Source organism: Bombina bombina, chromosome 1, assembly GCF_027579735.1.
Source record: "Bombina bombina isolate aBomBom1 chromosome 1, aBomBom1.pri, whole genome shotgun sequence".
Lineage (NCBI taxonomy): Eukaryota > Metazoa > Chordata > Amphibia > Anura > Bombinatoridae > Bombina > Bombina bombina.
This window is the reverse complement of record NC_069499.1, coordinates 766,707,471-766,724,236: the sequence shown is the minus strand read 5'-3', so window position 1 is coordinate 766,724,236 and position 16,766 is coordinate 766,707,471. Positions and strand designations below refer to the sequence as shown.

The 16,766-nt window shown below is 42.4% G+C and overlaps 1 protein-coding gene across 2 annotated transcripts in view; it reads right to left on the bottom strand.

Annotated features, from left to right (window-relative positions):
* Positions 1 to 16,766, bottom strand: part of HDX (highly divergent homeobox) — a 214,358-nt gene that overhangs the window by 108,309 nt on the left and 89,283 nt on the right. For both annotated transcript variants that reach the window (XM_053699336.1, XM_053699335.1), the window contains one exon: positions 7,214 to 7,415. In XM_053699336.1, coding sequence (XP_053555311.1) covers positions 7,214 to 7,415 — 202 coding nt within the window. The remainder of the gene's footprint in view (positions 1 to 7,213; positions 7,416 to 16,766) is intronic.

The window sequence follows — 16,766 nt, the reverse complement described above, 5'->3', positions numbered from 1 at the left end:
TTTGAAAAAAAATCAGAAATCGGACCGAAACAAATTTTTTTGCCGCGCACAAGTCTACTATCAAATAAAGTCAAGTGTTTAATATCTTTAAAGAGGGGTTTAGGAGAGGTATTGTTCTGAAATGTCTAAGTTAGTGTTTAGTTTACCAATAAATACATAAATAAATAATCTGTCTGGAGTCTCAAAAATAAATTGTATAAATTGTCATGAGTACTCTGTACTGCAAGAATGATCAATTTGTTATAAAACAAATCTGCCTGCCTTTCATTTATTTCTCAGACTTGTCTAAACAAAAGTTGAAGGTGCATACAATTGCAAATATAAAATGTTGTAATGTGTTAGAGCATTTTATTATTGCACTGTTGAATGCATATAACTATGTATTTAACCTCTGCAAAGGTGTTTGACACATAGTTAAAGTCAGCTTCACAGCAGCAAAGCACTACTGGGATTTAGCTGAACAAAAAGCACATGTGTGCAGCCACCAATCACCAGCTCTCAGTAGTGCCTTGCTGTTCTGAGGCCTATCTAGGTACGATTCTTAACAAAGAGAACAAAGTAGATTTAATATTACAAGTACATTGAAATGTCTCTTAAATTTTATGCTTTGTCTGAATAATAAAAGTTTAATTTTGACTTTTCATGTCCCTTTTAAAGGTCAAGACATCAGTGATTACAGTTGGATTCTATGGGACAAACTCTAAAGATCTCTGGTATGGCAAGTTTCTTTAAGAGGCCCAACAGGGAATGCTGTAAAGGATTTTGTTTTACCATAAAGTGATCTAAAGTCAGATCTAAAATCTCAGCAATATTTTATAAGTTTAATTCATGAACTTCTATGGAAAAAAATGTATAACTTAATTTTTTAATGTAGTCATTATTTGTGAAAACCTTGCTCATGCCATACGGCACTCCGACAAAAAAACAAAAAGAAGGCAGAGCTGCGCATGTGCTCTTGTCTCCTTGTTATCCTCTTACTTGGACATTCCCCCATGCGCATGCTTGTTTAACATATGTACAATCACTGAAATCACACTGCTGAAGTAAACGTGAAATCAGAACACACTAAAATGAGTAGATTAAATAGGATAAAATTGAACACTCTTTATTAAAAAAAAAAAACAATAATCAATACTGTAATTGTGAGATATGTATATTTATAACAATGGTCAGAATATTACTGATTTCGTTAAAAGAAATGTATGATCGTTATATGCACTATAGTAACAGTTCAATTTTATTATTTACAAATAAATATAAAAGGAGTACATCTTTTAACAAAAGCAATATTTATATTAATTTTAGTTTTTAGTTTAAATTTAGAGAGCGGGTAGGATCGTTCTCTATGTCATCACTATACAGATCAGGAAGCGAAACGGGGCCGGCCAAATAAGTAATATATATTTACAAATGAGATGTTGCATAATTTACCATCACTTAGCAGAATTGTGTATCTCATTAAGAGGTCTCTATTTTTCTTTATGTAATATAGTGCTCAATAAAAACATAAATTATGCTTACCTGAAAATTTCCTTTTCTTCCGTTGGAAAGAGTCCACGGCTGCATTCATTACTTTTGGGAAATAAGAACGTGGCCACCAGGAGGAGACAAAGACACCCCAGCCAAAGGCTTAAATAATTCTCCCACTTCCCTCATCCCCCAGTCATTCTGCCGGGGAACAAGGAACAGTAGAAAAATATCAGGGTGAAAAAAGGAGCCAGAAGAACAGAAGAATAAAAAGAAGCCCCACGTAGAAAAAGGGTGGGGAGCTGTGGACTCTTTCCAACGGAAGAAAAGTAAATTATCAGGTAAGCATAATTTATGTTTTTCTTCCTAATTGGAAAGAGTCCACAGCTGCATTCATTACTTTTGGGAAAACAATACCCAAGATAAAGAAGACACTGAATGCCAAAACGGGAGGGTACAATAGGCGGCCCATTCTGAGGGCACCAAGCCAAAAAGCACTACCCAACAAAAACCCTGCTTCGTCCGAAGCCGAGAAAACTTTGAAAAGGAAAGGCCCCAAGGGCACTGACCGCAGATAGTCCAGAAGCCTAGCTAGAGACCGCAAAATCGGACTAAACTGAGTCAACAGTCCTCCAGGAGACACCGTCGCCCAACAGGCGGTCCCTGCCTAAACCCCCCAAGGGATATGGCAAGGAAGAGCCGAAAGGGGAACCAAAAGGTCAACACAAAATCCATAAAAGGAAAAAACCCCAATAGCGAGCCCAGCTCACAAAAACCCAAATGGGTCCTGACAGACAAGGGGAGGCTACGCCCAGACCAAGCAGAAACCAGAGGTTTAGGACCGGGCCTCGAAACAGAGAAACCTTTCTCTCAACATTGTGCAAAAGCACCGAAAGACAACTGAAGACTGAGTCCTCACATCATCAGAACTAAGAATACTAAAGTATTCAGACAAAAAAAGAATGTGTAACAGAACCAGACAAAAAAACCCTGAGTCAAGAACACGCAGCCATCATTAGGATGACATAGAAGAATACTTGCTGAGAAGTAAAAAGCGGCCAGCAAGAGAACAGATTGCAAAAGGAGAACTCCCAGACAGAGGGCACACTCTAGGCAATCAAAGCTACTAGACCTACACACAGGGCTCCAAAAGGGAAGCACATAACCTCAACGAGACCCACTGCACCCCCAAGAGAAAGAGAGGTTACACCCAGAATCTGAAGGTGAATGGTAACCCGGGACCGTCAGCTTGTAAACCCAGGGGCCTAGCTACAATGCCAACCTAGATCCTGAAGATGACAACGCATCTCAGAACCCGCTCCCAACCGGGCCAGCCCAAGCATCGGTAGGTCTTGAACACAGGGAAACAGAAGAACCCCAACACCAGCTCAAAAACGAGCGAAAGAATGGCCACAGCCATCCCAACAGAGCACGGGTGCCAACCCAACTCCTTAGAAACAGACTACAAGGCCGTAGACCTAAAGGAATCTAATAAAAGGCCCTCCATAGTCTCGACACAGAGCCAGCAAGACACCTCCAAGAGAATCCCTAAGAAAAAGGACCACACCTCCATAAGGAAGAGAATAAGCCCCCCACACTAAGAAAAGGGATAGGGCCAAAAGGCAGAGCACCTGCCTACAAGACACAAAGCCACAGGCTAAAAGGAGAGATCAATCTCCAATACAGATGAACTTGGAAGGGATACCCCTAAGGAATTAGCTTGCTAACACACATCCAATGTGCAATAGCTGCAGCAGAGACACTGCAAACCCATTCGCCTACAGAGCAGTGAATCCATAAGGTTACCCCAGCAAGCTGACCAAGGGAAACCGACCATAAAGGCATAAGTCAAGCCCAATGAGCATCAGCACTCAGACAACCTGGCCAACCATGACCAGGTCAATTAGTTCAGTTAAAAGGACATAACCCAAGTTCCAAGGAACTGGGGAATCCCGAACCAGCCCTAGAGCCAAAACGTCCGGCAACAACTCCACAAAGGAAAACACTGAGCGAAGCCTCAGCAACTGGAAGCCCAATTGTTTAAACAAACAATATCCGAGAACTTAACACCCCATCTGATATAAAAAAAAACAGACCACAGGGAGATAACAATGCAATATCCAGATCAACCCGGATAACGAGATAACTCGCAAGTCCCGACCCAAGGAAGAGACCACCCCTTGCTAAAGTCCAATGCTCCAAAGGAGCTTAGGCGTTAAAAGTCGTACAACGACACTAGAGCCCATAGACTCTCAAACAGCCACAGGACAACAAGCAAAGGGATACCCCAAGGCCAAAATCACTAGAGCAAAGGCTGGTCTCCGCATCACCTCCATACAATCAGAGGATCATAGAGAAAAAAGGACGCACAGCATCCCCAGCTCAGAGTAGAGCCTAAAGAGACCACGCCCAGTGCCCTTAACAGGGAACGATCCTATCCCAGAGGGGAACCCAGGTCCCTAAAAGGAGACCTAACTCACATGGAGACAACAGAGGAAGACCAAAAGGTCTCATAAAAACAGCTAGGACAGTACACAGTCAATGTGCAATAGCTGCAGCTGGTCACATTCTGCAACCCATCCGCTGCAAGGCAGCTGAACCACCCAATAAACTACTAGCAGCTGAGAACTAAGTCCAGGAGAACCATTCCCAGGGCCTCAAAAGAAAAAAGGCCAAACCGCCCAACTCGGCGGCAAGAGGGCGCAAGCCCACCAACCCTTCACTAGATGGGAAGGAGCTCTAGGGTCTGACAACCCCAGACACAGAGAGAGACGCAGCGGAACTCCACTGACCCCGTCATCCAAATTGAAGGCTATAAGGACTGAGACAACCCTTCCTGCCTCACAGACCCACTGGTCCTCTAGAATGCTTAGTTGAACACAGAGGATAACATGAGCACTCGGCGCCTCTACCGGACCAGCCAAGCAGAGCGGCGCCCCGTGTCCGAACAGCTACCAGACAGAACTGAACCCAAACAGGACCAGCCTGCAATCCAGGTCCTAACCATCAAGCCGCATAATTCCTCTCTCAGAGGGGAAGAAGGCAAACAGACAGGACATCCTATCGGATGAAATAAAATACAAGGCAACCCGTAGGTTAACACCCAAGAAGAAACGGGCCACCGCAGGACCAGCCAAACGGAGCCCTGATCTTCCAAAAAAACTGGGAAAGATTCCAATACATGGACAATCAGGAGATTACATCATCCCCACATGTCTAATGAGATGCGCCATACGAAGAGCAGACCGAGTATTCCCGTATCCGATAAGGATAGTGTCTTCAATAGCTAAAAAAACATGTCTGAGTAATACGCCAAGGCGCACAATTCTGTAACGAAAGGCACGACACTCAGGGATAGTCGCACCTGCAGGGAACTGTTCAGTCCAAGGTGGAATACCCGGGACAACAGGAGCAGGGAAGGGAAGGCACCACACTGTCCTCAAACTCTATTCAATTTAGAAAATAAAGGTTCATCAGGCAATATGACCCTGAATTTGCTAAAAACTTCCTTTAGAAGAAGTGCAAATTCCTAAAACTAAAGTCTGGTTACTCCGCAGCTGGAGGTTGAGAGGCAGCAGACTCTGACTCAGAAAGTTCATACTCTAAAGTCTCAGAAAGAACTTCATCCTCGGATAACCCTATCAGTTATATCCAAAAATTATTTGATGTATTCTGGGAAGGAGTGCAATATGTAACCTTTCGCTTGCGCTTAGCAGTGCGAGGTAAAGCATTAAGGCCGCAGACACCGCTGTCTGAACTGTGCAGTAACGTCTGGAGAAAAAAGGCCCCCTCCAGATGGAGGATCAGCAATGCTACGGGAAAATTGCATATGTATAGAGATAACAATGTAGGGTACGCACCTCACTGAACGACAACTCCTCAGAGGTGGACGGCTCCGTGATATCAAATATGTCTGATATCACATTATCAAGCTATATGGAACATAATTGAGAGGGGGAACTAGGGCCTCCTCACCATATAAACAGGAATTGCTCTTTAGGAATAGAGGGAGTGCCCTCTAAAGAAACCGAATCCTCCATCACTAGAGCAATAACCGGAGAACTAAAGAGATAAAACAGCCTTTTTTTAAAAAAAAAAAATAGCAGCACCTCTATACCCCAATGGCTGGGGCACTCACCACCTCCTATGAACCAGACAGTACAGAGATGTAGGACTCCTCTCTGATAGTCACGAAGAGGGAATGAATCACATAGTGCACAATACAGGACCGTCCCTGCTATGAGAGAGAGCACCCAAGCTTGTAAGCTGCATGGCTCTCAAAGTGAAAGTGAAACCTGTATATTACATAACAGCCTAAGAGCCCATAACATCTCACACATAAAGCAGCATAAAATCAAATAAACATATAAGATTATTCCCCCCTGTTCAATAATCCCCCTAAGGAGATATTAACCCTTGATTCTATAAAGATAAAAGGCGCCACACTGTGACCCTGTCTTCTGTGTTAACATTATGTAATAAAAAATAAAACAAATTTACCAGAATCTACGCCGTGGAACAGGAAAATGGCCCTTCAAGTGTGACAGGTCATAGCATTGCTCCTGACATAGACTTGAGAGAAGCAGTCTGCAAAACTTGACAACGCTGATTGCTGTAGGAGCTGTTAATATGAGGCGGGATGGTGTTGCAAAAGAGAACTCTCCCTGCATCTCTGGACTCTAACTTTCACCCAGGCCCACACTGAGAAGCTTATAGAGCTACTTAAAACTCCCGTCCCATTGCGAAGAGTAGTAACCTCCATAAGAGACAAAACAAATTCTGACACTTCTCTGCCATCCTCCTGGGACGAAAGGCAAAGAATGACTGGGGGATGAGGGAAATGGGAGGAGTATTTAAGCCTTTGGCCGGGGTGTCTTTGCCTCCTCCTGGTGGCCAGGTTCTTATTTCCCAAAAGTAATGAATGCAGCTGTGGACTCTTTCCAATTAGGAAGAAAATAAGTTGATTTCTCTATGTCAGTGAGTTTTTGAGAACTGGGCTCTACGTCTAATGATAAATGTGAGACCACAAACTCACCTGGCTTACAACAAGCTATACCTTGTGGCCTACTAGGAACCATTAAGAGAAAACCTTGATAGCAATGGGCTTAAAGAGACAGTAAATGTTAATAAATTGTTGGCATAAACAGAATCACTCTAAAAATAATAAAGTCTCCATATTACCATAGAAAGGATTTCAAGTTTTTTTTACAACTGACACTCAGCTTCTAGTGCTGGCCGCCCCCCTGTAAGCAGTTTTTTTATTATAATGATCAACAAATGTTTCTGCCAATTGTAAGGTGATCAATCGCTGCAAGTTTCCCCTCAGCAGCAAGCTAACAGCCTTTGAGCATGAGCGGTATACTGAGCGTGATACTGAGGGGAATGTTGCATAGATAGATCGCCTTACAATTGGCAGAATCAAGTATTGCTCATTATAATAATAATAATTAAAACAAAATGCTTACAGGGGGCAGCTGGCAGCAGGAGCAGAGTGCCGCTTATACAGATAATAATAAAGAAAAAAGAAACGTCAAAATGCTTGTTTGAAAAGTTTTTACTTTTACAATGATTCTGTTTATGCCAACAAAAGCTTAACGTTTACTGTCTCTTTAATGAACATGGCAGTTTGTGGGTTAGCAAAGTCCAGTTCTTTTTATTTCCATATTAATTCTGCTGAATTCTTTAATTCAATTCTGCAAATTTTGTTTGTATTCTTTATTCACCCACATCATTACTGTAACCATACCTTGTAAACTTTCTTCTGAGAGGCAGATAGATATAGCATCATTCCGGTCATTATCTTCCGACACTTCTGCTGCAGGATCGTCTCCTGACGATAGCATAGATGATCCTGATTCAAGCTCAGAGAAGTTTGCTGGACCTCCTCTAGGAGGTGGGACTTCAATCCCCATTAAACGGTATTTCCTTCTTCGATTCCCTATCCACGTCTTTAATGACAGAAAATGTCAGAATTAATAAAGGTTTATGTGGTTTTAAACAGCTGTATGCATTGTGCATGAAGTGCAACAGGTGATATTCTCATTCCTTAGAGGGATATAAAACACTACATAACGGTTAAACAAAATGATGTATTCAAAGTAAAGTTTAGTATAATAATATAAAAAATGTTTTATTTATTTTATTAATTATCTCTTTTTTAATATTGGAATATTTTGATGGATACCACCATTTTGTAACCTAGGTTTCCTTCTTTGCTGAGACCAATCAGGGATAGTTAAAAATGTGTCACTACAGTGAGCAACCAATGACTGTGTGTAATACAGCAGTATTAGGTTTAGAGTGTGCACTTCTACATTTTACAATAATTGGAAAGCACGCAATTTTCAGGATTAAAATACTGGAAAAGGGAACAAATTTAAATAATTAAAGTATGTTGCAAACTTGTTTTAATACATATAATATAAGATCACAAAACTTACAGTATCTCACAAAAGTGAGTACACCCCTCACATTTTTGTACATATTTTATTATATATTTTCATGTGACAACACTGAAGAAATAACACTTTTCTACAATGTAAAGTAGTGAGTGTACAGCCTGTATAACAGTGTAAATTTGCTGTCCCTTCAAAATAACTCAACACACAGCCATTAATGTCTAAACTGTCGGCAACAAAAGTGAGTACACCCCTAAGTGTAAATGACCAAATTGGGTCCAATTAGTCATTTTCCCTCCCCAGTGTTATGTGACTCATGAGTGCTATAATGTCTCAGGTGTGAATGGGGAGCAGGTGTATTAAATTTGGTGTTATCGCTCTCACACTCTCTCATACTGGTCAATGGAAGTTCAACATGGCACCTCATGGCAAAGAGCTCTCTGATGATTTGAAATAAAGAATTGTTGCTCTACATAAAGAGGGCCTAGGCTATAACAAGTTTGCCAAGACCCTGAAACTGAGCTGCAGCACGGTGGGCAATACCATACAGCTGTTTCACAGGACAGGTTCTACTCAGAACAGGCCTCGCCATGGTTGACCAAAGAAGTGGAGTGCACGTGCTCAGCGTCATATCCAGAGTTAGTCTTTGTGAAATAGACATATGAGTGCTGTCAGCATTGCTGCAGAGGTTGAAGGGGTGGGGGATCAGCCTGTCAGTGCTCAGATCATACACCGCACACTGCATCAAATTGGTCTGTGTGGCTGTCGTCCCAGAAGGAAGCCACTTCTAAAGATGATGCACAAGAAAGCCCGCAAACAGTTTGCTGAATACAAGCAGACTAAGGACATGAATTACAGGAACCATGTCCTGTGGACCGATGAGACCAAGATAAACTTATTTGGTTCAGATGGTAGCAAGCGTGTGTGGTGGCAACCAGGTGAGGAGTACAAAGACAAGTGTGTCTTGCCTACAGTCAAGCATGGTGGTGGGAGTGTCATGGTTTGGGCCTGCATGAGTGCTGCCGGCACTGGGGAGCTACAGTTCATTTTGGGAACCATGAATGCCAACATGTACTGTGACATACTGAAGCAGAGCATGATCCCCTCCCTTCGGAGACTGGGCCACAGGGCAATATTACAACATGATAACGACCCCAAACACACCTCCAAGATGACAACTGCCTTGCTAAAGACGCTGAGGGTAAAGGTGATGGACTAGCCAAGCATATCTCCAGACCTAAACCCTATTGAGCATCTGTGGGGCATCCTCAAATGGAAGGTGGGGGAGCGCAAGGTCTCTAACATCCACCAGCTCCATGATGTTGTCATGGAGGAGTGGAAGAGGACTCCAGTGGCAACCTGTGAAGCTCTGGTGAACTCCATGCCCAAGAGGGTTAAGGCAGTGCTGGAAAATAATGATGGCCACACAAAATATTGACACTTTGGGCCCAATTTGGGCATTTCCACTTAGGGGTGTACTCACTTTTGTTACCAACAGTTTTGACATTAATGGCTGATATTTTGATGGGACAGCAAATTTACACTGTTATACAGGAAGCACACTCACCACTTTACATTGTAGCAAAGTGACATTTCTTCAGTGTTGTCACATGAAAAGATATAATAAAGTATTTACAAAAATGTGAGGGGTGTAGTCACTTTTGTGAGATACAGTTTATTACAATCTCAATGTTTTTAATGTCAAGTTAATTCATTTAGCAAATATAATGAATCTGCATTTTTTAAAGCATACTGCACATAACAGCTCATTTTGCTAAAAAGTATTTTTCACGCTTTGTATTTCAACCAAACAACTAAATATTTCATTCCCATGGAATTCAGTTTAATTTAACCCCTTAAGGACCAGACCATTTTTTAATTTCTTATCCTTAAGGACCAGGGTTATTTTTACATTTCTGCAGTGTTTGTGTTTAGCTGTAATTTACCTCTTTACTGTACCCACACATATTATATACCGTTTTTCTCGCCATTAAATAGACTTTCTAAAGATAGCATTATTTTCCTCATATCTTATAATTTACTATAACAAATTTTAAAATATGATGAAAAAATTGGAAAAAAAAACAATTTTTCTCAATTTGACCCCCAAAATCTGTTACACATTTACAACCACCAAAAAAACATAATTTATGCTTACCTGATAAATTCCTTTCTTCTGTTGTGTGATCAGTCCACGGGTCATCATTACTTCTGGGATATAACTCCTCCCCAACAGGAAATGCAAGAGGATTCACCCAGCAGAGCTGATATAGCTCCTCCCCTCTACGTCAGTCCCAGTCATTCGACCAAGAATCAACGAGAAAGGAGTAACCAAGGGTGAAGTGGTGACTGGAGTATAATTTAAAAGATATTTACCTGCCTTAAAAACAGGGCGGGCCGTGGACTGATCACACAACAGAAGAAAGGAATTTATCAGGTAAGCATAAATTATGTTTTCTTCTGTTATGTGTGATCAGTCCACGGGTCATCATTACTTCTGGGATACCAATACCAAAGCAAAAGTACACGGATGACGGGAGGGATAGGCAGGCTCATTATACAGAAGGAACCACTGCCTGAAGAACCTTTCTCCCAAAAATAGCCTCCGAAGAAGCAAAAGTGTCAAATTTGTAAAATTTGGAAAAAGTATGAAGCGAAGACCAAGTTGCAGCCTTGCAAATCTGTTCAACAGAGGCCTCATTCTTAAAGGCCCAAGTGGAAGCCACAGCTCTAGTGGAGTGAGCTGTAATTCTTTCAGGAGGCTGCTGTCCAGCAGTCTCATAGGCTAAACGTATTATGCTACGAAGCCAAAAAGAGAGAGAAGTAGCAGAAGCTTTTTGACCTCTCCTCTGTCCAGAATAAACGACAAACAGGGAAGAAGTTTGGCGAAAATCTTTAGTTGCCTGCAAGTAGAACTTGAGGGCACGAACTACATCCAGATTGTGTAGAAGACGTTCCTTCTTTGAAGAAGGATTTGGACACAAGGATGGAACAACAATCTCTTGATTGATATTCCTGTCAGTGACTACCTTAGGTAAGAACCCAGGTTTAGTACGCAGAACTACCTTGTCTGAGTGAAAAATCAGATAAGGAGAATCACAATGTAATGCTGATAACTCAGAGACTCTTCGAGCCGAGGAGATAGCCATTAAAAACAGAACTTTCCAAGATAACAATTTTATATCAATGGAATGAAGGGGTTCAAACGGAACACCCTGTAAAACGTTAAGAACTAAGTTTAAACTCCATGGCGGAGCAACGGTTTTAAACACAGGCTTGATCCTAGCTAAAGCCTGACAAAAGGCCTGGACGTCTGGATTTTCTGACAGACGTCTGTGTAACAAGATGGACAGAGCTGAAATCTGTCCCTTTAATGAACTGGCTGATAAACCCTTTTCTAAACCTTCTTGTAGAAAGGACAATATCCTAGGGATCCTAACCTTACTCCAGGAGTAACGTTTGGATTCACACCAGTATAGGTATTTGCGCCATATTTTATGGTAAATCTTTCTGGTAACAGGCTTCCTAGCCTGTATCAGGGTATCAATAACCGACTCAGAAAAACCACGTTTTGATAAAATCAAGCGTTCAATTTCCAAGCAGTCAGTTTCAGAGAAGTTAGATTTTGATGTTTGAATGGACCCTGTATCAGAAGGTCCTGTCTTAGAGGTAGAGACCAAGGCGGACAGGATGACATGTCCACTAGATCTGCATACCAAGTCCTGCGTGGCCATGCAGGCGCTATTAGAATCACAGATGCTCTCTCCTGTTTGATTTTGGCAATCAATCGAGGAAGCAGCGGGAAGGGTGGAAACACATAAGCCATCCCGAAGTTCCAAGGTGCTGTCAAAGCATCTATCAGAACCGCTCCCGGATCCCTGGATCTGGACCCGTAGTGAGGAAGTTTGGCGTTCTGGCGAGACGCCATGAGATCTATCTCTGGTTTGCCCCAACGTCGAAGTATTTGGGCAAAGACCTCCGGATGAAGTTCCCACTCTCCCGGATGAAAAGTCTGGCGACTCAAGAAATCCGCCTCCCAGTTCTCCACTCCCGGGATGTGGATTGCTGACAGGTGGCAAGAGTGAGACTCTGCCCAGCGAATTATCTTTGATACTTCCATCATTGCTAGGGAGCTCCTTGTCCCTCCCTGATGGTTGATGTAAGCTACAGTCGTGATATTGTCCGACTGAAACCTGATGAACCCCCGAGTTGTTAATTGGGGCCAAGCCAGAAGGGCATTGAGAACTGCTCTCAATTCCAGAATGTTTATTGGAAGGAGACTCTCCTCCTGATTCCATAATCCCTGAGCCTTCAGAGAATTCCAGACAGCGCCCCAACCTAGTAGGCTGGCGTCTGTTGTTACGATTGTCCAGTCTGGCCTGCTGAATGGCATCCCCCTGGACAGGTGTGGCCGATAAAGCCACCATAGAAGAGAATTTCTGGTCTCTTGATTCAGATTCAGAGTAGGGGACAAATCTGAGTAATCCCCATTCCACTGACTTAGCATGCACAATTGCAGCGGTCTGAGGTGTAGGCGTGCAAAAGGTACTATGTCCATTGCCGCTACCATTAAGCCGATCACCTCCATGCATTGAGCTACTGACGGGTGTTGAATGGAATGAAGGACACGGCATGTATCTTGAAGCTTTGTTAACCTGTCTTCTGTCAGGTAAATCTTCATTTCTACAGAATCTATAAGAGTCCCCAAGAATGGAACTCTTGTGAGAGGAAAAAGAGAACTCTTCTTTTCGTTCACTTTCCATCCATGCGACCTTAGAAATGCCAGAACTAACTCTGTATGAGACTTGGCAGTTTGAAAGCTTGAAGCTTGTATTAGAATGTCGTCTAGGTACGGAGCTACCGAAATCCCTCGCGGTCTTAGTACCGCCAGAAGGGCACCCAGAACCTTTGTGAAGATTCTTGGGGCCGTAGCCAATCCGAATGGAAGAGCTACGAACTGGTAGTGCCTGTCTAGGAAGGCAAACCTTAGATACCGGTGATGATCTTTGTGAATCGGTATGTGAAGGTAAGCATCTTTTAAATCCACTGTGGTCATGTACTGACCCTTTTGGATCATGGGTAAGATTGTCCGAATAGTTTCCATTTTGAACGATGGAACTCTTAGGAATTTGTTTAGAATCTTTAAATCTAAGATTGGCCTGAAAGTTCCCTCTTTTTTGGGAACCACAAACAGGTTTGAGTAGAACCCTTGTCCTTGTTCCGACTGCGGAACCGGATGGATCACTCCCATTAATAACAGATCTTGTACGCAGCGTAGAAACGCTTCTCTCTTTATCTGGTTTGTTGACAACCTTGACAGATGAAATCTCCCTCTTGGGGGAGATAATTTGAAGTCTAGAAGGTATCCCTGAGATATGATCTCTAGCGCCCAGGGATCCTGAACATCTCTTGCCCAGGCCTGGGCGAAGAGAGAAAGTCTGCCCCCCACTAGATCCGGTCCCGGATCGGGGGCTCTCGGTTCATGCTGTCTTTGGGGCAGCAGCAGGTTTCCTGGCCTGTTTGCCCTTGTTCCAGGACTGGTTAGGTTTCCAGCCTTGCCTGTAACGAGCAACAGCTCCTTCCTGTTTTGGTGCAGTGGAGGTTGATGCTGCTCCTGTTTTGAAATTCCGAAAGGGACGAAAATTAGACTGTCTAGCCTTAGCTTTGGCTTTGTCTTGAGGTAGGGCGTGGCCCTTACCTCCTGTAATGTCAGCGATAATTTCTTTCAAACCGGGCCCAAATAAAGACTGCCCCTTGAAAGGTATATTAAGTAATTTGGACTTAGAAGTAACATCAGCTGACCAGGATTTTAGCCACAGTGCCCTACGTGCCTGTATGGCGAATCCTGAGTTCTTAGCCGTAAGTTTGGTTAAATGTACTACGGCCTCCGAAATGAATGAATTAGCTAGTTTAAGGACTCTAAGCCTGTCCATAATGTCGTCTAGCGTAGATGAACTAAGGTTCTCTTCCAGAGACTCAATCCAAAATGCTGCCGCAGCCGTAATCGGCGCGATACATGCAAGGGGTTGCAATATAAAACCTTGTTGAACAAACATTTTCTTAAGGTAACCCTCTAATTTTTTATCCATTGGATCTGAAAAAGCACAGCTATCCTCCACCGGGATAGTGGTACGCTTAGCTAAAGTAGAAACTGCTCCCTCCACCTTAGGGACCGTTTGCCATAAGTCCCGAGTGGTGGCGTCTATTGGAAACATTTTTCTAAATATTGGAGGGGGTGAGAACGGCACACCGGGTCTATCCCACTCCTTAGTAACAATTTCAGTTAATCTCTTAGGTATAGGAAAAACGTCAGTACTCGCCGGTACCGCAAAGTATTTATCCAACCTACACAGTTTCTCTGGTATTGCAACGGTGTTACAATCATTGAGAGCTGCTAAGACCTCCCCTAGTAATACACGGAGGTTCTCTAATTTAAATTTAAAATTTGAAATATCTGAATCCAATCTGTTTGGATCAGAACCGTCACCCACAGAATGAAGCTCTCCGTCCTCATGCTCTGCAAGCTGTGACGCAGTATCAGACATGGCCCTAGTATTGTCAGCGCACTCTGTTCTCACCCCAGAGTGATCGCGCTTGCCTCTTAGTTCTGGTAATTTAGACAAAACTTCAGTCATAACAGTAGCCATATCATGTAATGTTATCTGTAATGGCCGCCCAGATGTACTAGGCGCCATAATATCACGCACCTCCCGGGCGGGAGATGCAGGTACTGCCGCGTGAGGCGAGTTAGTCGGCATAACTCTCCCCTCGCAGTTTGGTGAAATTTGTTCACATTGTACAGATTGACTTTTATTTAAAGTAGCATCAATACAGTTAGTACATAAATTTCTATTGGGCTCCACCTTGGCATTGGAACAAATGACACAGATATCTTCCTCTGAGTCAGACATGTTTAACACACTAGCAATAACTTGCAACCTGGTTATAATCTTTTTTAGCAAAAACGTACTGTGCCTCAAAGAGGTACTAAACGATTAAATGACAGTTGAGATAATGAACTGAAAAACAGTTATAGCATCAAACTTTAAAACAACACAACTTTTAGCAAAGGTTTTGTTCCCATTAGTAAAATAACAATAATTAAATTTGAAATAAAAATACAGAGCAACGTTTTTATTCACAGTCAATATAAAATTCTCACAGCTCTGCTGAGAGAATATACCTCCCTTCAAAGAAGTTTGAAGACCCCTTAGATCTGTCAGAGATGAACCGGATCATGCAGGAAATATAAGAGTAGCTGACTGGAAATTTTTGATGCGTAGCAAAGAGCGCCAAAAACGGCCCCTCCCTCTCACACACAGCAGTGAAGAGAAACGAAACTGTCACAATTAAAGCAAACAACTGCCAAGTGGAAAATAATGCCCAAATATTTATTCACTCAGTACCTCAGCAATGTAAACGATTCTACATTCCAGCAAAAACGTTTAACATGACAAATACTTATTAAAAGGATTAGTGACCTTTAACAGAGTAGTTCCGGTGAAATACCATCCCCAGAATACTGAAGTGTATACATACATGTCATTATAACGGTATGGCAGGATTTTTTCATCAATTCCATTCAGAAAATAAAAACTGCTACATACCTCAATGCAGATTCATCTGCCCGCTGTCCCCTGATCTGAAGCTTTTACCTCCCTCAGATGGCCGAGAACAGCAATATGATCTTAACTACTCCGGTTAAAATCATAGTAAAAAACTCTGGTAGATTCTTCTTCAAACTCTGCCAGAGAAGTAATAACACGCTCCGGTGCTATTGTAAAATAACAAACTTTTGATTGAAGTCATAAAAACTAAGTATAATCACCATAGTCCTCTCACACATCCTATCTAGTTGTTGGGTGCAAGAGAATGACTGGGACTGACGTAGAGGGGAGGAGCTATATCAGCTCTGCTGGGTGAATCCTCTTGCATTTCCTGTTGGGGAGGAGTTATATCCCAGAAGTAATGATGACCCGTGGACTGATCACACATAACAGAAGAAACACCCATGCTAAATAGTTTCTAAATTTTGTCCTGAGTTTAGAAATAACCAATGTTTACATGTTCTTTGCTTTTTTTGCAAGTTGTAGGGCAATAAGTAGCACTTTGCTATTTCCAAACCATTTTTTTTCAAAATAAGCGATAGTTACATTGTAACACTGATATCTGACAGGAATCCCTGAATATCCCTCCACATGTATATTTTTTTTTTTTTTAGTAGACAACCCAAAGTATTGATCTAGGCCCATTTTGGTATATTTAATGCCACCATTTTACCGCCAAATGCGATCAAATAAAAAAAATTGTTCACTTTTTCACTTACCTTTTTTACAAATTTTTGTTTCTCACTGAAATTATTTACAAACAGCTTGTGCTATTATGGCAAAACTGGTTGTAAATGCTTCTCTGGGATCCTCTTTGTTCAAAAATAGCAGACATTTATGGTTTTGGCATTACTTTTTGGTAATTAGAAGGCTGCTAAATGCCGCTGCGCACCACACTTCTATTATGCCCAGCAGTGAAGGGGTTAATTAGGTAGCTTGCAGGGTTAATTTTAGCTTTAGTGTAGAGATCAGCCTCCCACATGACACATCCCACCCACTGATCCCTCCCTGACCCCTCTCAAACAGCTCTCTCCCCTCCCCCATCTCACAATTGGCACGGCCATCTTAAGTAACTATTGGCCGCCATCTAAGGTACTGGCAGTTGTCTGCCAGTACCCAGTTTGCTTACAAATTTGCCCTTTTTTTTGTAAAAAAAATACAATCCCTTATTTTCTGTAGTGTAGCTTCCCCCCCTCAATACCCTCCCCCTCCCGGATCCCTTTCCAAAAATGTTTTCCCCCTCCCTCTCCCTTTCCCCTTTCCCTCCTTCGGCTGCAGTATTTGATTACTATGC